This window comes from Syngnathus scovelli, chromosome 4, assembly GCF_024217435.2.
Source record: "Syngnathus scovelli strain Florida chromosome 4, RoL_Ssco_1.2, whole genome shotgun sequence".
Taxonomy (NCBI): Eukaryota; Metazoa; Chordata; class Actinopteri; order Syngnathiformes; family Syngnathidae; genus Syngnathus; species Syngnathus scovelli.
In genome coordinates, this window is record NC_090850.1 from 12,528,469 (window position 1) to 12,554,403 (window position 25,935).

Sequence of the window (25,935 nt, forward strand, 5' to 3'; positions counted from 1 at the left end):
AGCTTTGCTATGTGTCTAATCAAAAAACATAAATCAGCTTCTGATAAGAACTGAAAAACCCCCCCCACATCTTACCGCTGTTTTTTCAGATTGGATAAAGATTTTTGTTTTTGCTTAGGCTTTGTTTAGGCTGGCACAAGGCACAACATGTTTGCCACGAATCATTTGCGTTGCATTAAAACATTATAACATTAAAAAGGCTCTTAATGGAGGGGGGAAGATATTTTTCTCAGAATCTGTTGCCGTTAAATGGTTGTCATCCTTATTTTGGCCCAAACCTTTCCCACTGCATTTTGAAAATATAATTTCGTCACTTTCATGGTGCTTTGCTAAATACAGTAAGGGCTTAGCCCTATCTCTCCAAATCCAAACATTGCTAAAAGATGTTTTAACTAAGCAGCAGCAGCAGCTTGCTTGAGCCTCAAATAGGCTGAAATAAGTTTTAACTAGGACTGGTTGCTGACTTAAAGTATGGGAGGAGGGGGGTGCTTTAACACAGGGGGTGCAATATGGGGTCACACAAGAGGGAGGAGGGATGTACCTCCCACCCCCACCCGCTTTCCCTCTCTCTCCGCCTCTGTGGCTCTTGGAAAGAGAGGAAGGAAGCCAGGAGCGAGGCAGAGAGGTCCAAAAGCGAGCGAGGAGAGAGCTGGATGGTGGGGGAGGGACTGGAGCAAGAGCGCTCCTTATTGGCGGGTCAAATTACACCATTTGCCGTGTCTTCTTAGTTTGTTTTTCTCTCAGCCAGGGGAAGTTGGAGCGACGCGCAATATATTCACCTCCTTTTTTTCCCCTGGAATTACTGCATATGGATACGCAATAATAAAGCATTCAGATGAGGTGAGTTGTTTTTGCAGAAATGCATGCACCTATTTCTTCACTTTATTGCAGAGTGAAAGTCAAATCAGTAAACGGGAGAGGCTGTGGAAAAATAAATAATGCCCGTGTGTGCAAACAATTGTTTTACTGTAAAGGTTATATACATTAGGACAGATTTTTTTTTTTTTTATTTGGCTGACATTGTACTGTGACCGTTCGGTTCCGTTTGCACGCGCTTTCTTTATTGGGAACATTAACTTCTATGACTCTTTTTTGGATGCCACTGATTTTTCCCTTCTTTTTAAAGGGCTGAATCAATTACGAGTATTTAACTGAATCACTCCCGAGTTGAGAAGTCTGCGTCGCGCGTCTTGCTATTCTTGAACACAGTGAGTTGGGGCGTTTAACCTCTTGATGTAATTATTGCATTATTATTAATGTATAAATGCGTCCAAAGTTACCGGAGGCGCTGCTGCGTGGGGTGTGTAAGGAAGGGGACGACGATCTGCTCAGTCGTCACAACCAAAGGGGCCTCGGAACCAGGACGAAAGAGTCCCAAAAAGAGGTTTAGATGATGCGAGCGGAGAAACTGGATTTAAAACAATAAAGTGTGTCCGGATGGGATTTAATGTAAGGAGAAAAAAAATCATTTTTCTTAAATGGATTACCAGAGGAATAATCGGACATTTGGGCAGATTGCTCCGTTCATGATCTTAAGGTAGGTTACGTTGCAAATTAAAATAAAAAAAAGACTACTATGTGTCATTTTTCTTCTGTCTGTATTTAAGATTAAAGTCAAATTGTGTTTCTTTTATCCGTTACATCTCTTTGATGGTACACATACGTCATTATGTTGTCAAAGGGACTGGGAGTGTTGTCACAGTACCCCATTCAGTCGTTTTTACTTGTTTATTATTTTCATATTGAATAATTGAGGTGTCCCAATTGAACACGAGCACCCTCTGGTAGGCAGTGATACTTTTATCCCTCCGGTCGTTTATTTCTCTTTACGGTGCCTTGTATTAATTGAACGCATCGCACTTCTCTATGGCTGTCGGATAATAGAAAAGCTCCCTCACTGTTGTTTCTCCTCTTGTGTCCCCTCCTCTTTGTTGTCTTTTGTACCCAGTCCCACATGTGGACACTAAAGGCTTGTGAAAAGATTTACCACGGATGGAACTTTGAATGCCTTTACACCCTAGTCTGGACAATACAAGCGTTTTTGGCTGCACTGATGCATGAATGGATTGTGTGCTTAAAAATAATAGAAAATAACCCCTCCCAAACTAGGAACATTACCACTCTGTGCATAAAATGAATTCATTTTATGCACAGAGTGGTAATGTTCCTAGAAACGTATATATATATATATAGTGTTGGCCATATTTACATACATGCATGTTGGTGATTTTGAATGGATTGAGGATTGGTGTGAATGCTAAATTATCTGTGACAATCTGCCATTTGCGGGAATTAAGGCTAGGATATGAGCCAAATAGCTTATTCTAAATTGATGTGAGCACCTGAGATGCTGAAATTACTGAAAAAGTCGTATTTTTTTTTCCTGCTGCGGTAATTCCATGTCAGGAAAAAGAAAGTGTTACCATGGTTTTGACTACAAACTTGATGTTGGCCAAAGCCTTACCAGGGTTGAACATCCGGACCAGCTGTGGGTTGGCCGACAGCTCGGCTCGTTGTTGGCCTCCGGGTCAGAATTCAGCGACCAGAACAACTGCAGTTAACCTCCAATACAGCCAGCTGCAACCCGGAACAGCCACCATTAAACCCTTGCGTTCTGTGTTAACGACCTCATAGATGCTCCAAATGGCAGCTTGAAATCAGAATCATTCAATGTTTAGAGGACCGAGTGTTAAAAGTTCAACGAATCAACATGTTTATATGGTTTGCTTTGTTCCTTCAAAGCCGCTTTTGGTAGCCCCCCAAATGTGCTCTCCTGAACATAGATAGAGCTAGTGACCGGGGGTGGGGCTCCATTGTATTGGTGTGGCCAAAGCCCCCCTTTGTTTCCTGGTCACACCTGCAGCTAGGCCCTTTTGTGCACACTACTGCTGTGTGCAACCTTTCTCCTGTTTCACTCTTCCTCATGCCAAGTTTCACAAGAAAGAGGTTAGAGGTAGTCTACCTCAGACTTGCATTCTCAAACCCCTCCAAAGTGAATCCAGGTGGTAGTAACAGCTTAGGGTCACTGGGACTGGTTTGAATATATACATAATAATCACTCTCGGGGCAATAATGTGATCATCTGGCCAGTTGTGAGGCTGCATCTGGACCGCTTCCTTATTTATGCTGCATGAAGCTATGCCTCCCAATAAATCCAGCGAGGTGTTGCTACCGAATGTCTTGCAGTATTTCCGAACTCTCGGCCAAAGATGCGTCTCTCCGTCAGTAGTTGTTGATGTTTGAAGTAGACAATAAACCTCAACAAAGCGGTGCATTCCTTTGCTGCCACAAGTAAAGCCAATTTAGGATTGAAAGTGCTTGTGGCAAAGCAGTCGGCCAATGGGAAACCACCTTCCGATGCAGCTACAGATGCACAGCGCTACAGATTTATATTTGAATTATTGGCTTGGGTACTGCCACTGCTTCACGTGGGTAACTTTGAGAAAAGTTTTGGAAATTGTTTGAGAAATATCGGATGCTAATGCCTTTGTTGTGAAGTTTGGTATAGCTCAGGCAGACAACAGGCATATCCTGTTTGTGCTTGTATTTTTGTGCCAGTGTGTATTTTGAAGGCCGAGGATGATTTCACTTGGAAGGATTTAAATTGCTCCAATTGGACCCGTAAGCAGACTATTTGCCAAAGTGGTGGCTGAAATTTTCTTGCTGTGTTTATATGAATTTTGAATTGAAGCACGAAACGTCATGCACCGTTGTTGTTTGCCACTGCAGTTTTTTCTTTTTTTTTTTTAATGAGCACCAAATCGGACTTCCCTGCAAAATGGAACCCAGCGGCGCGGTCTAAGAGAGGTGGCGGCTGACATATGCCAGCGAAAGCGCAGCTCACAGAGCGCATATGTGTTAATCTGTCATTTTAGGCTCGTAACACTAAATCCTCAGATTTAACTACCAGAATTGGGCTGTAGACCCCTAGACCCCCCCTCTCCCATCCCCCATGTTAAACACCATGACTTTGTGCCAACAATATCAGCGGCAAAATGCGTGGTTGTGGGACATTTGAAAAGCCTGTAATAACAGAGGTAGAGCGAGGCAAGGCTGACTGGCAGCGAGTTGCGTGACAAGCTCAGCGTCTCTGGGCTTGTTTGAGGCCTATATGTACATGCACACCACACACACTAACTGGAGGGCAGGAACCAAAGAGTGCAAAGGAATAGTCAATAGAAAACATTCTGGGCTCGCCGGAGATTTCAAAGTAATTTTAGATGGCTGACCTCTGGGTGTCTTCTGTTTCTGTTTTACATAAAAAGAAAGCCATTGCCGCTACGGTAAGGCTGTAATGGTGCTGAGTTATAGTTAATTTCCTGTTTAATTGTATTTTTAGCAATAAGCTCAGAGAAAGTATGGCTTCTGTGTTTCCCCAAGCTTGGCTTTGATGCAAAGCCAACTGCCCGTCTAATAGGGCCATAGAATTGATATACTCTTTGTATATCTCACTTTAGTTACCTTTTGCACACTACCTCCGCTTGCTCTTGTTGTTGTGCATTTGGCATCTATTCCTGTCTCGGGTTTTGGCGTGAGAGCATTTGTTGGTGAGCACATCTCCGAGGTAGTAAAAGAACACTAGATGCTTTTAACAAACACCAGTGCCTCCACTCTAATAGAGGTCTATCGTCACTTCTCTTTCAGACAACATTGCTTCGTCGCTATTGATCTGTCGGCCAGCATGGAGATTCACAGTGAAAAGAAATGTTCCAGCATTGTGTGTTAGTTAGATGTACACCAGCCCATTTGACCCGAGACAATTTCTCCATTTTGTCAAAAACATCAAACTACTCATTTCACTGTTAAGTAGACTGATGATGATGGAGCACAGCCCGATTCAGGTCTAGCATTACTCATAATGACTTTGCTGTTTGGAAGGTCGCAGCGTCCCACTGAGCGCTGAATTGCCACCATTACGCACCGTGAATGACTAAAACACACTTATAGAGCGGTCCATTTCAGCTTCACTTGAATCTCTCCCAGGTGACACGGTATAAGTTACCATACTGCAATTGGATTATCAGTGCTTGGAAAAATGCAGTCGCTTAATATCAACATGGCAGTTGATGACTCAAACATGGTGGAAAAAGCTGGCATGCAGATGTTTTGTTGGCCTCTGTCTACTTTTACACCGATTTGCTCCTCGGGCACTGAATGCAAGTATAAAGTGGGCAAATTTAGAGAGGTTTCCATACGTGACTGTGGTGAAACAGAGATCTGGTCTGCCCCGCTTCCTGTGTGGATCAATCAAAGCACTAATGGCCTAGCTCTGACAGACTGGAGCAGGTGTGCTTTGGAGCTAATAGAAAAATGAATCATTACTGTTTGTGCGCATGTGTGCACATGCATCGTTGGTCTTTGAGATACATTATGTGAGAGCATGATGATGTATGTGCTCCCAGTGTGCGGATCCCAGCATGCTTCCAACTAATCTATGCTTTGGCCTGTGTGACGTCTCCCAGTAAATTGTTTATATCCGTTCAGGCTTTGCCCACATGAATAATTTGTTTGCCTTATAAATATTTGAAATGTACACCAATCATTTAGAGCCACAGCCTGCCTCTAAAGTCCTCCTACACACATTTCGTACACATGAATACGACCTGCAATACATTACATCTATCCGGTGTATTATATCTACATTAGGACATATTGGTTGTGTGTGTGTGTGTGGGGGGGGGGGGGGGGTAGTGCACCCATTGTAATTACACCAATGTCAAAACAAGTGAGCGTGGCTTTGTCCTCATAACACAAAGATGGAGTGAATCACTGCAGTGCAATAAAGCGCTTTGGCCCCAAGGAGAGACTGCAGCAGTAAGAGCTAACAGAGCGCTAATAGAAGTCAGCTAAGGTCGCGTGTGATGGCGCACTGGTGATGGTGATGAAGTTGCAATGAGCTGATCAGCGATGAGCTTGGCCCCGGACAAACCAATCAGAGCACAGATGTACAGAAGCAGCAGGGCCCACCGTGCTTAGAGCAGAGCGGACTTCCGTTCCAGCGAACACACACTGAGACACCGCGCCGGACTTTTGGCTGACCTTCTGTTAGTTAGCAGATGCAGGCGGAGCGAGAATGGGAAATTTCTTGCTCTACCACCCACCAATGCTCAAGAGAGGCCAATGTGTGTATTATGCTTGAACACCCACCAGTCACAATACATGAGCTTTATCAAATATACTCGATCAATTTGATATAATTGCAGACTCAAGGTCCAAACAAAACCAACAAAATAGAGTAACAAGATGCAAACGTGAAGTTAAGGACAGAGCCTTGCTGTGAAAAGCGATAATCTGTCTAGTACAAGACCGTAATCTTTTTTTTTTTTTTTTTTTATGCTAACAGCAAATCATTTTGTTTGGGGGTTCACTGTACAGATATAGCCAGCAGAATAATAAATAATGATCCGTTTTGATCGCCTGAGAAGTATTTATTTGACAATATATTACGTTTAGAGCAAAATGTATTTCAGGATGTCTTCATTTTTTATCTAGGGGAGATGGTGTGCTGTACGTCTCCAACTGAATAACAGGATTATTTTTTTTGTGTGTGCATGTCTCCAGGTAACATCTACACTAGTGAGAAACAGCAAGTGGATGTGAGCAGCCATGGGCCACAGAGCTGCACTTCTCGGTGAGCTGCTGCGGCTGCTGCTGCTGCTAACAGCTTCACGCACTCTCCTCGCAGTCAGCTTCCCCGAGGACATTGCACCCCTGGATGTCGTTGACGCACACTGTGAGTTCACACGCACACAAACACACAATCAATCTCAGCAGAGATGGGTCGCGATTACAATGACTGCAAAATCGCTAAGAACGCAAGACAGGAGAAAAACTCCAATGCAATGTTGCCGTCTTTATTTTATTCACGGTAAGAGTATACCGCCTATAGATACGTCGCATTAAGTGTTTTTTGTTTCAATTAGCCAGCTCTAATTAGCGACATACTGCTCAAACACTACTAACGACTAAACATTTTATCACTCTGAATAATAAACTTGCTCAAATTGAATTCAGTAAGTGTCGTTTGTACGTCGAGTGGCACTCAATGGAGTGCAGGACGCTATCAAAGTTGAGCCATCTCATTGTCATTACAGTCTATGCATTTATACACTATATAATTGGACAAAAAGATAATCTTCCTTGGCCCCTAACCCAACGCTTTGTATATTGTGAAAGATTTTGAAAGCAGAACGTCACTGACTGCCATAATAACATTGTTCTTATTTCATGAGCATGTTTGAAAGTGTTGGTCTGGAGGCCTATTTCATTGCATGGTAAAAAAAAAACATATCAGTAGGCCTGCCAATACACCAGCCCAACATTCAAATCCATGAGTCGCATTGAATATGGATTTATGCAGGCACATGCCAAAATTAGCATTTGCATCAAATTTACCAAGCGATCTGTGTGCGCGGTTGCGTTTGCAGTTTCACGGAGGTACCCCGTGTTCAGAGGCAGGCCCTCTGGTAACGAGTCGCAGCATCGCCTTGACTTTCAGCTGATGACCAAGATACAAGACACGCTCTTCATCGCTGGCAGGTATACTGAACACGGGCAGATTCTCCTTCACACATCTCCCTCCACACACACATTCACTCACTCGCATCTTGGCAAGTAAACAGTGGCGCTAGAGGGAGGAGGGAGAAGGGGGGTGGCTCTTAGTGTTATTGGATCCGTGGCTGGTATGCCGCCATCTGAGGTATACGGTCGCTATCGATCCAGCAAAAGCATCTATCAACCTCGCCTGATGCTCTGTCAGAGACTTCTTGGCATCTCTACATGTCGTTTTAGTATTTATGACCATTGGGATTAATCTTACCACCAGCCACTAGTATTGTAGCAAGAAATCACCTTGACATCTATAATATAACAGCCCCCAAACTCCGCGCTTTCCCCCACAACTGTAATCACAACCATATGTATTACTGGGATCAGGTAAATCACACTGCTACTTGTGGGTGCTTGCATATGTTTGCTCAAAGGGAGGGCTATTATTGTTCCCAGTTGGGTGTTCAGCATTTGTCATAACTGGCAGATCATCAAAACAAAAAGTGACGTCATGCCAAGTACAGAAGACATTCAGGTTTTAAAGCCTGTTGAACCAAAAACCGTCTTCACTGAGGATGAATTGTCTTTCAAGCAAACAACTTGATTATTTTGCTCATTGTCGCCAACTGAGGAGAGCTGCTCAAAACTGAAGATCTCATGTTACCATAAAACCAAAGGTTGTGTTTGGGACGCGAGCGAGTTACATCCGAATCAACAACAGATGAGATTTTCTTAGAATGAGCTCAACTCTAAACAAAAAACAACCATAAAAACAATGTAGATGAGCCTATTACCATGGATCCCTCTCCCTGCAATTGGACACAAATGAAAAACAAGGTTTAGCTGTGGCCCTGCTCATAGTAGAGGACATTTTGTGCAAATTGTCACTCCATTAATATTTGAGTCTTTAATAAAAGTCCCAAGATTTCTATTTTATTTTATTTTTTTGCTTTATACTGCTGCATCACTGACATTTTGTGCACTGCTGCTGTTCACAGAGATCAGGTATACCTTGTAAGTTTGAGAGAATCCTACAGGAATGAGATCATCCCTTACCGGGTAAGATTCTTGCCACAAGCTACTCATTTAAACCACAAACGCGCACACGCACAAACACAGCCATTCATCACAAACTAGGCTGGTTGTAAATTGAGAGAGTTGAAAGTAGAGACGTGTGTGTGTGTGTGTCTGTGTGTGTGTGTGCGTGCGTGCGTGCGTGCGTGCGTACATTCCTGTTTGTGCACATGCATTTGGCATGCAGAGATAATATGTGTGCGTGTTAATGCTTCACATTTTGGCTCCACAGAAGCTGACATGGCGGTCGGGCCAGGCAGACAAAGAGATGTGTGCCGTCAAGGGAAAACACAGAGTAAGTACAACTATAATTCAGCCTCACAACTGTACCTTTAGTGCTACTTAATTACTAAAATAATAATAATAAAACCCTCAACACACTCTTTGTGCGTTCATAGGATGAGTGCCATAACTTCATCAAAGTGCTGGTTCCCAGAAATGACGATCTGGTCTTCATCTGTGGCACCAATGGCTTTAACCCCATGTGCAGATACTACAGGGTCAGTACACATGTTAATATATTCAGCCGTGCCTTGTGATGTTTTTTTTTCCTGTTTTGACTTTTGAGTGCAAAGTTTGGATGCAAACACTGGACGGTAGCAGTTAACTGAACTCTCTTCATAATGAGCAGCAGTTTGGCAGACTGAATTAGTGAGAGGTTCTACAAAGAAGCTTTGAGTCCTTTATTGACATTCAAAGGTTAATGTCAAAGTAAACATTAAATAAATATAATTACATAACTAAACATTAAAGAAATCCCATTTAAGACAAACCATTTAAACAAATGGTGACACAACACATGTAGACAGACAATATAGCTATACCCCTTCCTGTCTTTTTTCTTTATCCTCTGCAATGGCTGACTGATATTACCGCTAAGTAATTTAATGACTTTATCATCACTGTACATTTTTTATAAAATACGATATAATAGTGTTATTTTCCTTGAAAAAATTATATCCTACACAATATATAAAGTGACCAGGGGGTGGAAGGTAACTCAAAAAGTCAAGGTACCACTGTAACGTGAGATTTTCAATGCATTCTACAGGACTGTTTGACCATTTTCTTCCCCATATTTGCTCTGCTGTCTTTGTTGAATGTGTGCGCTTGTTCCTTCCCTCAGCTGGATAACCTGGAGTTGGATGGTGAAGAGATCAATGGGCTGGCACGGTGCCCATTTGACTCCAAGCAAACCAACGTTGCCCTTTTTGCAGGTGAGGGTCAAAAGCACAGCCGCCTTACAAGCTGGCACACCAGAGACGTTCTACACAAGAGCTAATGTGTTCCTAGTTATGCTCTCATGATTACCTCTGTGTTTTTGCTGCGGTACAAATACGCCTGCAGCTAAAGCAAGTCGGGCTAATTAAAGCTTTTAGATGGGGGGGGAGGGGGGGGGGGCGAAGTAGCATACGAAGAGTGTTGCAGGCCAGCTTCAATCGAGTGCGTTTCTTGTTTGTCTTTTTCGTAGAGGGGAAACTGTATTCCGCCACGGTGGCTGACTTTCAGGCTAGCGATTCTGTCATTTACCGAAGTATGGGAGATGGATCCGCCTTGAGGACCATCAAATACGACTCCAAGTGGCTTAAAGGTAAGAAACGCCCTTTCGCCACATCTTCAGTTGACTCCTCTCTGGCGATACCATGGCACGACATGGTGTGCGTCGGAGCTGGCGAGTTTGGGATAGAGAGCTCTCCTGTCTTGCCAAACTCCTCGGGGGGATATGGCCTGCTCCTTCTCAGGCAATCTAGGTCACACCCAGTCACATACAGCCTTGTACAAATCCCTGAAATATTCAACACGCACACTGGTGGTGACGATGCAAAAATACTCTCTCAACTCCCTGCTTCTGTTTCTCCCTCAGAACCTCATTTCCTGCACGCAGCCGAGTATGGGAATTATGTGTACTTTTTCTACCGAGAGATTGCAGTGGAGCACAGCAATCTGGGCAAGGTAAGAACAGTCTAAAGGTGGCATTTGAGTGCACTGCATTTTGCGAACAGATGCTGTATCCCGAAAAAAAAAAAAAAAAAAGTCTGAAAGCTCCTCAATCGCATTCATTCATTTGTGGCAGTCCCCGTTCATGCGATGACAGTACACCTCATTACAATACAGCTGAATTTTCAACGGTCTGGCTTTTCTGGGAATGTTTGCCTGATGTAAAACCATTACACAGCGAGAGGATTTGTCTTCCAGAGAATGCACAATCGGTGTCTGGCTCTCTGTCCAAGCTAATGGAAGGGCATTAGGATGTTCTCTGTTCAATGCCAGCATCAGGTTTGACCACGGCCCATCCTGAGCTGCTCTGGCTGAGCGAGCGAGCGAGCCTGAAGGCCAACATCCTCCATCAGTTTCCACTTTTCAACCCTATTAGTCCTGGAGTGACATTTCAACTTTGATCGGGGTTCTCCAATTATCACAAGTCCCAGATAATATGCTAATACGTGTATGTCACTACGAATAATGGCGAAGCTGTGAAGGAGAGGAGCTATTTCTGGACTTTGCTACGAATTCTTTATTGAATTCTAACGTGTCTCCAGCCTTTTTAAAATCAAACAGCTGTAACTCACAACTTTCTGTCATATTGCGTGAAAAACAGAAGGCAAGGCAATTATAACCAACAACAACATTGGTGTAACACATGTCAAATCCAGGCCTTCAAATAAAATCACACCAGTATGAACCACACTTTCATTGGCTCTGTGGTGGGTTATTCAGCAGTCACACGCAAACTATTATGTACTTGTCTATGGAGTGTGTTTGCTAAATAACCTAACATAGGGCGGAAGAAAGTGGATTGAGTGTTATCAAACTGATGTCCGTTAATTTTGAATTTTGGACTTTAGACTGCAAACTGTTGTCTGTTAATCTTGAAGGTTGGCCTTTAGACTCCATGTCGTGTGTTTTTTCTTTCACTTGTGTTTATGATTAAGCTTTGCTGCAGTAACAAAAACAGTACAGCAATCTAGCTTGATGGAAAAAGGTGAAGGAATGGCACGAAATGGCTTCCTCTCTGCATTCACGCAATCGATCACACATCACTTGTTTCCATTAGGCCAGCCATTTGATGTGCTTTTTAATGTGTGCCCTCAGTCAGGGCGAGCAGTTTCCACACAAAATCGTGAGACCTAAATACAAGTGTGTATTCTGGCCGTCCGTGCTGAGCTGCAACAGAATGCAGAGATGCATTATTTAGTGCAGTGAAAATGTTTTTAGCGAGGAATTCCACTTCCTCCAGCCTCTATCCTGGCTTAAACTCTCGCTCCCTTTTAGGTGGTCTACTCTCGCGTCGCCCGGATCTGCAAAAACGACATTGGCGGGTCGCAACGCGTTCTCGAGAAACATTGGACATCTTTTGTTAAGGCGAGACTGAACTGCTCCGTGCCGGGGGATTCCTTCTTCTACTTTGACGTGCTTCAGTCCATTACTGACATCATCAACATCAACGGCGTCCCGTCTGTGGTGGGCGTGTTCACCACTCAGATGAACAGGTGGGCTATGACTCTTTATGGCTGATGGATGGACTAATTTCAAGGATGGCAGAAGGCTCTACCGAGGTGAAGTACAGCCATTTAATCATCGTGCTTCTTCTCCGCAGTATTCCAGGGTCAGCCGTGTGTGCTTTTTCTATGGCCGACATCGAGAAAGTCTTCCGTGGTCGATTTAAAGAGCAAAAGACCGCCGACTCCATATGGACGCCGTTCCCAGAGGAGAAACTTCCTAAACCTCGGTAAGAATCTTTCGAACTCGCTGAAAATATCGATGTGACATTCAAAATGGGATTTAATAAGTGTGGCCTTTCTGTGGCTCCTAACTCGGCAGCTGAAAAGCGGCCACTTTTTTCAACCAGCGTAACCAAATACGTTATAGTGGTAAAAGAGGTTATTAGCCGCGACCCAGCACACACATTCACCATCTGCCGATGATTAAATATTTAAGGTGACATAATTATCTGACGATGCAGTTTGAACCTGTTTGTCACACGTACAGTCTGCTATTTCTAAGCATGCCCTGTGTCCAAGACAAAAAAAAATCCACAAAGCACCTCATTTCCCTGGTGAATCATTGATGGAGGATAACCATGCATATTATGCATATTTAATGTTTCCTGCTGAGGCCTTTTTTGTGATCTAATAAGCACCTGCTCCCCAACCCTTTCATTTCACTTTCTATTCACTTGACTGCACATGATGATCAGCCCCCATGGAGTGCAATGATCACATGGGCTGCTTTTTGACCTTTTGCCCTCTGTGCATGTGAACCCTCCATTTTAGACCCGGGTGCTGCGCAGGTTACGGTCCAGCTGCATCCTTTAAGAGCTCCATCGAGTTCCCGGATGAAACCCTACAGTTCATCAAGTCACACCCTCTAATGGACACGGCTGTGCCTTCGATGGAGGACGAGCCCTGGTACACAAAGACGCGTGTCAGGTAAATAACCGAAATGTCGTAACTTTGCATTATAAACACGATGGTCTTATTTAGGTCCGGTTGGTAACAGTAACTAAGAACTCTACACAGGCCAAATAGGATGTCTATTTTGATTCCATTTAAAAGTTACTGTACATGCTATATTGATGATTCTGCAAAAATACATGGCTCCTACCCGTAAGCAATTGTCAGGCTGGTGATAGTGGCATCATTATCAAGATTTTTTAAACCGATATGCATGCATCCCCAAAATACATGGATGAAATGTGTTGTAGGTACAGGCTGACTGCGCTGGCAGTGGACAACGAAGCGGGCCCGCACAAGAACTACACAGTGGTTTTCATCGGTTCAGAGTCAGGAGTCGTGCTCAAGGTTTTGGCAAAGACCTCGTCCATGTCCCTGAATGACAGTCTGCTTCTGGAGGAGATAGACGTCTTTAACAAGGCCAAGTAAGCCATCATGCACTTTTCACCCGCTCTGTCTGCTTTTGTTTTCTTCTCTCTTTCCCTTCTCCATCTGCCTCACGGCTGACGAGTCAGCAAATATTAACTGGCGCTTCCTCATGCTGATGGCAGCGTCTGTCAGAGCTCTGCGTATGCAACGCTTGTTTTTCCCCCAATCGTTAATTTGTGGATTTGCGCATCATTTGCAAATGTCAAAAGTTAAAGGCCTGATAAGCTGTGAGAGAAAGATTTATCCACCTAGTGATTACATTTTTACTGAAAGAGTAGACATTAATCTGATGAACCCTTTTTTTTCCCCATTTTCCAGGTGCTTGTCTAATCACGACGATGATAAGCGTGTCCTATCACTGCACGTGGACAAAGACGCACATAGCCTGTACGTCGCCTTTTCAAGTTGCGTCATTCGAATTCCGCTGAGTCGCTGCGAAAGGCATTCTTCCTGCCACAAGTAAGTGATGCCCCTAATGCACACTTAAATGTGCTTTTTGCAGTTTTGCACCTTTGCTTTTTCCTTTTGTTCAGTACGTCGTAAATGGAAGGATAACAACTTTGCCCTCGATACGGGGGTTAATGTTCAGCAAACCACAAATGATTTCTGTGCCGTTCCCAGAATGATGAAACGTTTCCGTGTTATGTGTGCGTGCGCGTGCGTGTGCGTGTGTGTGTGTTTTGGACTAGGTCTTGCATTGCATTACGTGATCCCTATTGTGGATGGAGGCCTCAAGGAGCCTGCGAAAGGATACAGCCCGGTCTTTTGTGAGTTCAAGCTCCAGATTTATCGCAAGATGTCTTAATTAAAGTCGAGATGATAGAAATTCTCATTTGTCTCATTGTCAGGACGGGCTATGAGCAGGATATTGAATTAGGAAACACTGGCCACTTGGGAGACTGTCAGGGTAAGAGTCATCTTCATACCACTTCATGCGTATATCCTCTGACACACACTGACGCACACACACCTGAGCAAACAATAGAAACTCATCTGCACACTCACACCAGCATTCACTCCACTAACTTGTCCCGACATACTTGTAAGTCTATGTTTGGTATTAACACACATCTACATACAGCGAGTACATGGCTACTTGTAACTAATGCCTCAAACATGCACATTCAAGGGTCATGCTCAGCCGGTGCAAGTGGTAGAGGTTTTGGTTTCAATAATAAGTGATGGCCATTGCTGATTTGCTTTTGAAATAGCTGCCTTGCCAAATGTACCAACTGACCATGACCCAAGCTGAACCTCGGTATTGATCAGAACCAGAGGACCTTCTTTAGAAAGATAATGAGTGCTTCATACATTTCTTTCAGTCGCACTCAAAAGAGATTTTATTTTTAACTTCTGAGTTCCCTGAATAATGTATTGTGCTTTTTAATTCTTTTAGCATTTTTGGGCACTACATCAGCGCCAGATTACAAATCATTTGGCGACCCCACCTCTGGTTAGTTTGATCTTTTACTCAAATGGTTTATTTTCCCTTGAGTTCAGCATCTCTACTAGCCCTGTCTTGGCACCGCTCATTCATTGTCATGTTTTGCCTACAAAACACCTTCCGTGAATGCAAAAGTCACCTGCTCCATTTTAACCGTCACAAACAAAACCCATTTGTCAGGTCACATGACTGAATGTCTCACTTCGCACTCATCACTTTTTGTCCTGATCACTCCCCCAGGCATGCTCGCCCACCAAAGCATCCGTACTGTTCTGTCCCAGCTCCTCTTTGAAACTCTGTATCCTCTCTTTTGACCCAACTAAATGTTTAGAATAAAAATGTCAACGCCGTGATTTCCTCCAACTAACTTTTCAAATTCCCATTGCCCATGTCTACTAATTGGGATGATGACAATATGCTTTACAAACCATTTGTTAACAGTTTGTTTGTCACCACAGACATGGCGTTTTCATCAGCACCAGTCACTGTCCCGCCCAGTGGGCCCATACCTCCCCCAGTACTCATTCCCACTCAGAGCCCCAGTTCTGGGCCCGTTCCAGAGCTCTACGGCTCGGGTTTTGTGCTGCAGGATGACCCGGCCACCTCTCATTCTTTAGACTCTCTCCCAGGGGGGCAAGAGGGTAAGGCCCGCAGGGAGCCAGCTAGCATGGCAGCTATCTCGAGTAGATTCAAGTGCATTCGTTTTCTCTTACTCACATTTCACTACTGCTTTTCCTCTTTTCTTAAAATGAACCTTCTCCATTTCCTTTCAGTCTTTCATTGATTTGAGCTGAAAATAGACTAGCTAGCTTTAGCCCTCGTAACAGTTTACTCTAGCTGGGAGATGATTGGCTGGGCCTGAACTGCTGCAACCCAATGGTGGCCGCACAGTGGGTGGACTAACTCTTTCAATGTCTGTGGTTACTAACAAACCTCCCGTAGAGCATTGACTATTTCAGCCAGTGGAACAGAAACATCGCTCCTATTGCTTCTCTGATCTATTTCCTACTGGATGATTTCTTGGTCGAAAAGGTTCATTCGGCTTCCAGATCAGCGAACCCTTTGGTGTGCATGGAGCCGGGAAACCACTCCTGTTTTCTTGAATTAACAAATTTCCAACTACCTCTACCAATAATCATATTTTCTTCATCTGTTCTACTTGCAAATGACTGGGTACATTGTTTGAGGAGAGATCTGAAAGAAGCAACTCCTGCACGGTTGTGTTTGAGCACAAACATGCACATGTCTGCTGGTGAATTGAGGCTTGGGGTGGGGGACGCTTCACTGACCACTTGACTTATCTTAGCAGGAGGTTAACCCGCCTTTATTGTTTGTTTGTAGGTGTGTGGGATATCCAAGCAAGTGAAACCAGCCAGATGGTCCACATGAACATCCTGATCACCTGCGTGTTTGGTGCTTTTCTCATGGGCGCTCTACTAGCTGGCCTGATTGTCTTTTGCAATCGGGAATCATTCATGCGAAAACAACGGCGTGTCCACAAGGATGCGGAATCGGCTCCATCCTGCTCGGACTCCCCTGGAAGTTTCGTCAAGCTCAATGGCCTCTTCGACAGTCCTGTAAAGGTACAATCCTTTACTGTGTATACAATGGTGCTTTGAGATTAGTGACAATATGAGGCATCTCACCCAGTCATATATTCTTTATCTTTTGCTGATAACAACAAAGATTAGTGATGTATTGATGTACTGACAGGAGTCGAGACGTCTTAATGAACCGTATAGCCGTCTGTCTGTCTGTCTGTCTGTCTTTCTGAAAATTCGGAAAGATGAGTATAGTGTTTTGAGTTACGAGCATCGCCATGAAATGAATTGAATTCACATCTCAAGCCCCCAAGGAGGAGTCAAAACACTTAGTGAAATACGCTAACTGTTTTATTGTTGATGTACACAGGAGTACCAGACCAATGTGGATTCTCCTAAGCTGTACACCAACTTGCTGAGTAAAGACCTGAAAACGCCCAACGGCGACACCAAGACCATGATCCTGCGGGACGGTTGTCCGCCTCCTGAATTGGCCGCTCTGCCAACACCCGAGTCTACCCCTGTTCTTCAGCAGAAAGGCTTGCAGCCCATTAAAAACCAGTGGGAGAGGGATCACAGGAAGATCAGCGGCCACCGCAAAGAATCCAACTCGACGGCAAAGAGTCCCCAATTTCTCCTTCCTTCACCCGGTCCCCCCAAATCCAACCCCCACCACCCCCACCTGGCCCTGGGACATTCTCACATCCCGAGTGCAGTCGTCCTGCCCAATGCCACACATGACCATCCGTACCTTGACAATGGAGATGACACTCTGCCACATCCTTCTGATAAGAAGCTGAAGAATCCGGAAACGAAAGGAAGTAGGAAAGACCAGAAGCGGTCAGTGGACGCGAGAAATACACTAAACGACCTTCTAAAACATCTCAATGACTCCGTGGCCAACCCTAAGGCCATTCTTCATGAGGGATCGGGGCCACGCTCTCGACAACACCTCACACTGGAACCCATGGAGGAACTAACGGAACTACCTCCTAGGGTGCCAAGTCGCGAGGCCTCTTTGTACTCTCCTTCCTCCTCCCTGCCCAGGCACAGCCCCACCAAGAGGGTGGACGTCCCTTTGTGCACCAGTCCCACCACACCAACGGGCAGCCTAAGCATGGGTGGAACCTTGGAGAGGCCAAGAGGGGGCTATCAGCTCCAAAGGAGTGCTTCTCACAGGCACTCCCTGTCCACCTCAACCAATGGGGTGACTATGGGGGTATCTGTGTCTCGCCAGCACAGTATGAACAGAGGGGCATACATGCCTCCAACGCCCCCCTCCAGACTAGATTCCCATGTTGGAATGATGGGGGCTGGAATGCACTCGCCCAACCCTCCCTCTTTATCCCGGCAAAGCAGCTACAGTGGGCATGGCTCACTTCCTCGTACAGGACTTAAAAGGACCCCATCGCTAAAGCCAGATGTGCCCCCGAAACCTAATGGCTTTGCGCCACAGACTCCACAGATGCGAATGGTCAATAAGTACAGCTATTAGAAGACCACCAATGCTTGGGCGTGAGCTCTTTGCCTTGACAGTTATAGCTTTGAGCCCCGACGGCTCGGCTATAGATTGGGTTGACCCCAGTGTGCGTCTGTGTATCAACCTGAGGTGTGTTCCCCTTTAAGTGATATGCACTTTTACTCACGCTTCAGTTAAAAGGGAAAAAAATCACACGTACGGCCAAAGATACTCCTCCGATGTTTTTCATGATCTTGATTTCCATCCTGCATGTCATACGGTGGACATCCGTGCTTTGGTGTCACCCGTTTTCTAATGTAGGTACACGGACTGGGACATTGATGTGACCACAGTGTCTGTCAGTGTGTGAGGTACCAGGTTGGAAAGAGTGGAATACTTGAAGAATGGATCTCATTTTTCACTGCCTTTGAGCACTGTCTTCCCACTAATGTGAACTGATCTGAGAGGTAGGCCATGCTTTTGTGTGGAAGGTTGCGCAAGGCAGCGGAGACGGAGTAAACCCAATACTGTAATTGTTGGGTTCAAATATAATGACAGAGACAGCAGGCAAACAAAACAGTGTAAATGATGACGTATGTTTTGGCCGTGTGTGTTAGCATCTGTTTTGGTTGATGGGCAGTGGCTGACCATGTGCTAAGCCTTCACACGGCAAGAGCAGGTGCCATGCAGACGATGCACCTTAAAATCCATCTCAATTCTCAGACCTAAGTCACTGTCTCGCTGAAATGTGTTGGAAATCGCTATGGTCTCGTATGACCTGATTTTAAACTAAGCCTGAACCATTGTGTCATTTTTACAGAGGTGATAGGGTTGAGCTATTTTTAAAATGGTCACACTGGGTTATATATTCTGGGACTAAGACTCTTATCCTCCTCAATACATTTGCTGCTACTGGTTTTAGGCATAGCTGTGTGAGTTTGATGCATACATATAGTAGTGTGGGATGACCCTCATATGGGTATGCACATCTTTTGTTTTCATGCAAAGAGTAGCCAATAGGTACCATTTCAAAAACCAAACACACTGTAAAGACTGATAATTTTCTTGATTTCTAACCTGTACTCGTAATCTTTTTCTTTATGTAGCAGGAACACATATTTATCATTCAACTGAATTAATAACACCAGTGAGCCCCGTCGTGTATGAATTGGACAATTTCTCCGATACTAAAACTAAACATTTTCTTTTCCGACAACCATGACATTGGTTACTTGGAATAATACAGGTATGGTTTGCTCATTTTACCTTCAGTGTTGGTTCTAATGCCCGTGTTATTAGTACAACTTCCCTGCGAGTGGCCAGTGTACAATCAACACAACATGTCCAGATAAGTCATGCTGGGAATGACAAGTTTGTGTATATACTTAAATAGTATAAATAAGGAGTAAGCATATTTTTAGGCAAGTGAACATGAATCTGTGCATTGTGTGCCTTATTCTCAAAATTATCCATTACAGTACAGTACATTATTGGCAATGTCAATGGTTCTTAATACGTTATTGTCATTTACCATATGAATTGTTTTATAGGCCAAAAAGTGTTTCAAATTAACAACCTAATCATAAGTGACAGACATTCCACTTGTGACTGGGTCATACATACGCAAAGGATTTAAAAAGGATGGGCATTGCTGGCGTTGACTACGTATTAATCTGCCACACAGCAAATGTATTTTTGACAGCGGGATGTAGGCTGTTCAGACCTTGCACTGTGGACCAGTCGGTTCAATTCAGCTCTCCCTGCCCATGGCCATTCACGCCGTCACCTTTAGAATTAGTTGTGGTTATGCAGATGATCAAATTTAATTCCGATTTTATCGGCCAGCAGGGATAACTTGAGGAATGATTTCACTTCACAATCGACATGGGTGACACTTAACTTAAGTTATCAGCTGCCTGTTTAGCCCAAAGCCACATTTTGTTTACAAGGAAAGATTGTATGTAAAGATTTACTTCCTGCCTGTCATCTAAGCAGTATTTGGGCTCTTCTTTTTTGTGTGCGTGCGTGTGCGCGTGTGTGTGTGTGACACTTGCGACATACATGAAACATACATTCAACATCCACTGCTTAACTGCCTTGTACATTGCAATATGAATTCCTTCTTCAGTTGCAATCCAAATTGAAGCCTTTAAAATTCAGTCGAAGCGCTTTATATGTGCAGAACTGTTTTGGTCATGTCATTTAGATTTAAATGCTGTGCAACATGGCCATGCAAAGGTGTATATATTGGTTCTCCAGAGTATTTGAGCGTGTAGATAATGTTTTAAAGATGTACTGTGAAAGTGTAAATAGTAATGGTCTTTGTTTCATATTTTTTGTTGATTTTTTTTTTTAACACGGCATGTATAGTTGAAATAAAACATTACTGCACAGAAATATAATGGAGTGGTTTGTTAATTTTTGCTTTGACTGGTTAGCACCACAAGGTTAGGGAGTATGAAAAACTTTGCTGGTCTTTGTAGTACAAGGACGAACAGCAGGGTTGATGCAAGTCCTGAATGCACATTGCCCCATCAGAGCCATCAAGAGTCCTTCGAATGATTACGACTCACTTCAGACTATTTTTAGAGTGGGGTTGTTTTGAAGTTCGGGGCAAGCGCAGGCTCAACCACACCAGAACGAAAGCATGTGGGAAAGTTTCCAAAATAGAATGTTCCTGCAGACACTAAACATCTGGACTAACTACCGCTCGGAGAAAAAGATCTAAGCCGCTAATGAGCTGCGGAGGAATGCATACACACCAGCACATGCATACATTTAAATGCATGCAGCATAAGCATCCAGAAAATGATACGACGTCAAAGTACAGCTGTGAACAGATAAGCTGGCGACAACAAAGGAGAAATGGAAGATAATGGGATGAAAATCTCAAGTGGTTCACTGTGGGAAATTGTGTTGGAAGTGATAACCATCACATACCCTACTCCCATGAGACTGACGATATACAGTACTCAACCTTACTTCTAAAGCACATAATAAATACAACAAAGGTCTAACAAGTCCCGTGCAAGATAAATATCAAACGACAAATGGTTGTTTTCTTATTAAAATATACTTAATTACCAACAAACTGCCGCAGTGCCTCGTTTGTTGCTTAGACAAAATCACACTGTTAAAACAATCCACAGAGGAAATAATCAAATTGTTTTCCCGGATAAAAATGCTAAAATGTTTTGTGGGCAAGATTATGCCCCCCCCCCAAAAAAAAACATTGGAAACTGGAGGCAAAGGCCAAGGAAGAACTCAATACATTTTGGTGCACTTCCATGCATCTATCAAAGTGGTACATCCCAAATATGCTACAATGGGAATAGACCGAGTCCAGTTTATATTTGTATTCTTGTTCTTTTAATTTGCAGCAGACAAAAGGCAGAGCAAAGCTATTAATTATGACATTGGGTTTATGCAAATGAGACAATGTTAGCAAAGAGCAATTAGTGTGAAAAGAAAAATGAGATTCAGCTTATTTTTCTAACTTCACACAACAAAGAAGGTAGTTGTCACTTGAGTGATGTCTTTACAGCAGCCAACAAATGAGCATATCTTAGCAAAACAGAAAACACCCACATATTCACAGTTAGACATTGGTGGATTCATCTATTTGTAGATTTCCTTTTGGAAAACATACTGGAAGAAAAACTCCAACTGTGCTGTGTTGTCACCATGTGGCATTTTTATGCCAAGGAACTACATGACAGTGACGTGAAGTGCTTCATTTAGACACAAATACTGGTTTGCAAACCATCTTGTGGCATCTGTGGGCATTTGTAAACCTTTTTAGGAAATGAGCTAAATACTATGGGAGGAGCTTTTTGCTATTCACAGCAGGTTGACTGTATATAACAGCAGGGGAACCCTGTACACTGTAAAATCACATTACAGGCGAGATAAATTTGCTGTTAAAGACCCTGTATAATAAATTCAGATGTGTTTCAGAGTACATTTGTTAGAAGATAATTGCTGAAAATGTGCAAAGACTGAGAACAACATATCGTAGGACGGAATTGTAGAGGTACCCTGATAATTAAACAAATTTTCCCTATTTCAGTTTTTCAGATTTTATGGGTGTGGCTCAAACAGGGCCCAGTGACACATTGTTTGCATGAGCGATTAGCCCATGCAATTGCAACGTGCAATTAGCTAGCTAGCTGCGTCTCCAATCCAAAAAAGCATCTTTCCCTTGGGCAGGCCGCTGGCGTGCCCGCTTTAGAACGCCTCGTCGTCCCGACGTGGAAAAGCCCCGCGATGACCCAGCCACCGGATCCTTTAAGCGGATATATTTTTTACTATCACAGGAGCTGTGTGTGTTAAGAGCAATACATGGAAAAAGAAGCGGGCGTGCTCTTACTAATCTGCACAGAAAGAAAAGGGTGGCGTTGTAGCTTTTGGCTCATTGCTCTCACTAGAATGCTGACACAAGTGCTCCTTCATTTGCTTTCAGTGGGGCCGCTTGTGCACACATCCTAGCTTCTCTCTCTTTCGCGCTCTCTCGCTTTCTCTTTCTGACACACACACATACAGGAAACACACTCCCCTCTGGGTGTTCCAACACAGGCTGGGGTGTGATTTGCTTGGCAATGGGGGACAACAAAGAGGTGCCTCTTGCTATTCTGATGTACATCCCATCCCCTCAATTTATCAGATGGTCTCTTTCAATTAGTGAAGGCAAATCAAACACAGCCAGTGATTCTGTAGTTGTTTTATTCATTTGTCCAGCCGCCTGGCCACACTTGGTCTCATTACCAGCACAGACTGTCCCAGGCCAAAAAAAAAAAAAGCATCGTTTGTTGACTCTAAAATAAACTATGGGAATACTTAAAGCATTTTTTTAGCACTACAGAGCAGAAGAGTCCAAAATGAACTATTGAGTAGAGTCACATGTATGGATTTAACCTATTGCAGGTATTTTGAGGCCTTTTTATGAACCCCGTCAACATATGTGCAGGACAGACACACTGTGCCTGTTTCCGTCAGTCGTCAGTGAAATGGGTGAAAGGTCCGTCAGTGCCAGACTGAAAGATTCCTCGGTACTTGACCCGGTTGGAGATTATTACACTGACATAGGAAAATCCGCTTCGGTCAGTGCTTGGTCCATCATTTTTGGGAAGTCTTCAATGGTCTATAGTCAGTAAAATGTCCATTCCGTCAGTCTCCCTCTTTAAACAGCTTGGTCGTTCATCTGGATACTCAAGATGGATAAGCAAACTACTGATGTTACAATTTGCGGCAACAAATCTAAGACCACACACAAGCTCTTGCATCAATCTATTGAATTTCTACAAAACTTGCCCCTATTAAGGTCACGGATGAGCTAGAGCCTATCCCGGCTGACTGGGGGCGAGGGTCAATCGCACCACAACAATACACACTAAATGTATAACATACTAACAGACTGGGAGTGATCTGAACCACTTCTGTTGATTAACTTTCACCACTATCCCTCTTTAGAAATGCATGAATGGTTGTTAGACTAATAGCTAGCTATCAGTACTTCCTGTCTTCTTTTCTTAAAAGCCCAGAGGTGAGACCAGCAATTACACACACTCACTGATGGAGAGGTGCTTAGAGAGCAAATGCATGTGCTCGCTCTGATGCATTAAAGCTTGACAGTGTCCAGGCATTGGTTCATTTGAAGGGATAATTAAACGACAGGCAGCAGTAAGCCAAGTTTCTGGTATGAAAAAAACAAGTTCTCGAGTGCCTCCACAGATGCCAGACAATTGAACTGAAGCCATTGCTTTGACAGTTTGTTTAGAGGAATGAAGGGACAAATGTAATTTCAAGAGCACATGCAAAGGCAGAAATGCTCTAACCAATCAAGTCTAATGGAGTAAAGCAACATAGGGACATTTTCGATGTATTGAATGTATCGAAGTTCAGCCAGGCTGTGCAATCGGCCGTATTCTTGCAAAGGAATAAAAAAAAAAAAAAATGCGGATGAACACAACAAGGTTATTTGCATTCAATAAGGTAATGTTGTTGACTCCCCCTGCAGTCAATGCTCCCAGATAACCTGCAGTAAATAACATGACCGCTGCTTTTATGCCTACACCTGCCATTTATCAGGACATTAATATTATTATTGAGGTGCAATTTTAAAAATTGATATAATGCATTGTATTTTAAAGTGAGTTCCAGAGGTCAATATTAAATGTAGAATCCAATGCAAAGTGCAGTAATGCTTTGCCCTCACAGCAAACAAATTGTGATTCATTTAGAATAGAAATGTCATGTTCAGTTTTTCTACATATTTTAGGTCTAGCGTAGAGGATTGGATTGTCCAGGTTTGTTGGATAAAAGCTTAAAAAGTAAACATTCCAGTTGTAATTGAGGATGTCATTACAATCAAAATGAATCCATAAATCTATCATAAAGAATGACTTCAATTGTGTCGGATTGTATAACCATGTCTTGAATCGACTATTTTATTCTTTTCAATTCAAAACAGAAGATGAGATTAAAAGACTTTTCGGAGACTCATTCTCAAAACATAACTGAACTATTTCAAATGCCTTCTGCCAGCCGGTTCAGATCACTAAAGCAAAACTGCGTTATGTAAAGAGTGGTGACCTCCAAAGAGATATGCAAGGATGCTTCCATTTAATCACAACTGGAAAAAGTTTATTCACTAAATAGAGACACTGCTCATCACGTACTTTGAACAAATCAGACCAACCAGTAGAGTAAAATGCAAAGACATTGTTTTGGGGCAATGGGGTGAGTATTTACATAAAACCTCTTAAAGATAAACAATACCCATGATGGGTTAATTGATGTTTAATTGAGCGTTGCATGTTCAGCTGTTAAATATTTCCTTTCTAATGAATGGACTGTGCACCAAGTCAGTGACGCAGCGATGTACTTTCAATCTCGCCAGTGATCGGCAAATTAGTTTCCAGTTAACTTCCTGCTCCTTTCACAACGCTGGGAAAATGAAAAGACAGAAAAATCCATCCTGTAAAATAGTAAGTCAAACGGGAGCAGTATTTTCCAGTTTCATTAAACAATCGGTAGCACACTTTTCAAAGGCAGAGGAATTTGACTGCTTTGTTAGAGCGGTGAGTGACATGAATAAAATGCCTTTAATGTCTCTGAAGAAATAAATTTGCTGATCCCTGCAAGATCGGAACTACGTGACAGTTGCGTCGGCAATCAAGCTTGAGAGACCATTCACAGGCTGCATTTTTATCTATTGCTTTTAAAGATTGACTCAGATTTTATTGCCAATATTTTGCAAAAATGTAGCCCGTTAACATCTCTGATCACTCGGACTAAATCATACATCAACACGCACAGAGATGACGGGGCAATGCGTTTGGAAATGTACTGACTGTCTTCCAGCTTTGCGATGCGTGGCATCAATCCTACCAACAACGGACCGGTGTTAGAGATTCAGATAAAGCATCAGCAGAAGAACGTAAGATGACAATCTGTCCAAGCTGCTTCTTTAAGATGCAGACGCACGGCTTCAGCACCAGCACACAAAGGCGTTTATCTCCAAGATTTAATTTGCTGTAAGACTGCATTTTGGGGTGGAAAAGCATGAGAGTCGGTGCAAGAAGAAACAGGCTGAGCAAACATGCAATCACTCACAGGGACAGTCTGAGAGATGTTAAGGTGAAGGATTTGAAAGGAGTACCGTTAATCTGCATGAAAGCTACATGGCCCTCCATTACATTGTTTAGAAAAAAAACAACTTCATTCTCTTCAAGTCTGTTCTTATTCCTTCCACTCTCACCCACTGTGAAGCCTTTAGAACCTTTGGAGTGTGGGTGTTCCGGGAGCTTTGTTGGTTAACCGACGGATTATCCAGAGTCCTGAGGCCTAGCGTACTATTACAGTGCTTTGTCATTGCGAAATCACATCTTCCCAGACACGCACGTCGGGCCACACCCTCTCACAAACCCACGGGGATGAAGGGAATATGGACGTTTCAGCAGACGAGTCCTCATTACCTGCGGGCCC

At 43.4% G+C, this 25,935-nt stretch overlaps 1 protein-coding gene and 1 long non-coding RNA gene across 8 annotated transcripts in view; one reads left to right on the top strand and one right to left on the bottom strand.

Moving 5' to 3' along the window:
* The window catches only part of LOC125966829 (uncharacterized), a 151,519-nt gene that overhangs the window by 104,924 nt on the left and 20,660 nt on the right, over nt 1–25,935 (bottom strand). The gene's annotated exons all lie outside the window — the stretch shown is intronic.
* Nucleotides 639–20,351, top strand: sema6d (semaphorin 6D). 6 transcript variants are annotated; one of them, XM_049717296.2, is made up of 20 exons: nt 639–840; nt 6,562–6,733; nt 7,428–7,539; nt 8,547–8,607; nt 8,855–8,917; nt 9,021–9,122; nt 9,749–9,839; nt 10,094–10,213; nt 10,487–10,575; nt 11,896–12,113; nt 12,221–12,352; nt 12,897–13,052; nt 13,328–13,501; nt 13,824–13,964; nt 14,195–14,272; nt 14,354–14,412; nt 14,902–14,958; nt 15,408–15,590; nt 16,291–16,532; nt 16,861–20,351. In XM_049717296.2, exons 2-20 carry the CDS (start codon nt 6,607–6,609, stop codon nt 17,983–17,985), a joined length of 3,330 nt encoding a protein of 1,109 aa, XP_049573253.1. In that variant the 5' UTR covers nt 639–840; nt 6,562–6,606; the 3' UTR covers nt 17,986–20,351. The 6 variants fall into 6 exon arrangements, with proteins under 6 accessions (XP_049573253.1, XP_049573257.1, XP_049573258.1 ...); XM_049717297.2 differs by lacking the exon at nt 639–840 and adding an exon at nt 1,305–1,537; XM_049717298.2 differs by lacking the exon at nt 639–840 and adding an exon at nt 1,767–1,784.

Excerpts from the sequence above, each read along its gene's own strand:
- sema6d (XM_049717296.2), top strand. The coding sequence starts at position 6,607 with ATGGGCCACAGAGCTGCACTTCTCGGTGAGCTGCTGCGGCTGCTGCTG. Across the intron at positions 14,413-14,901 it reads CCACTTGGGAGACTGTCAGG|CATTTTTGGGCACTACATCA; the intron begins GTAAGAGTCATC and ends TAATTCTTTTAG. Across the intron at positions 16,533-16,860 it reads TCTTCGACAGTCCTGTAAAG|GAGTACCAGACCAATGTGGA; the intron begins GTACAATCCTTT and ends TGATGTACACAG.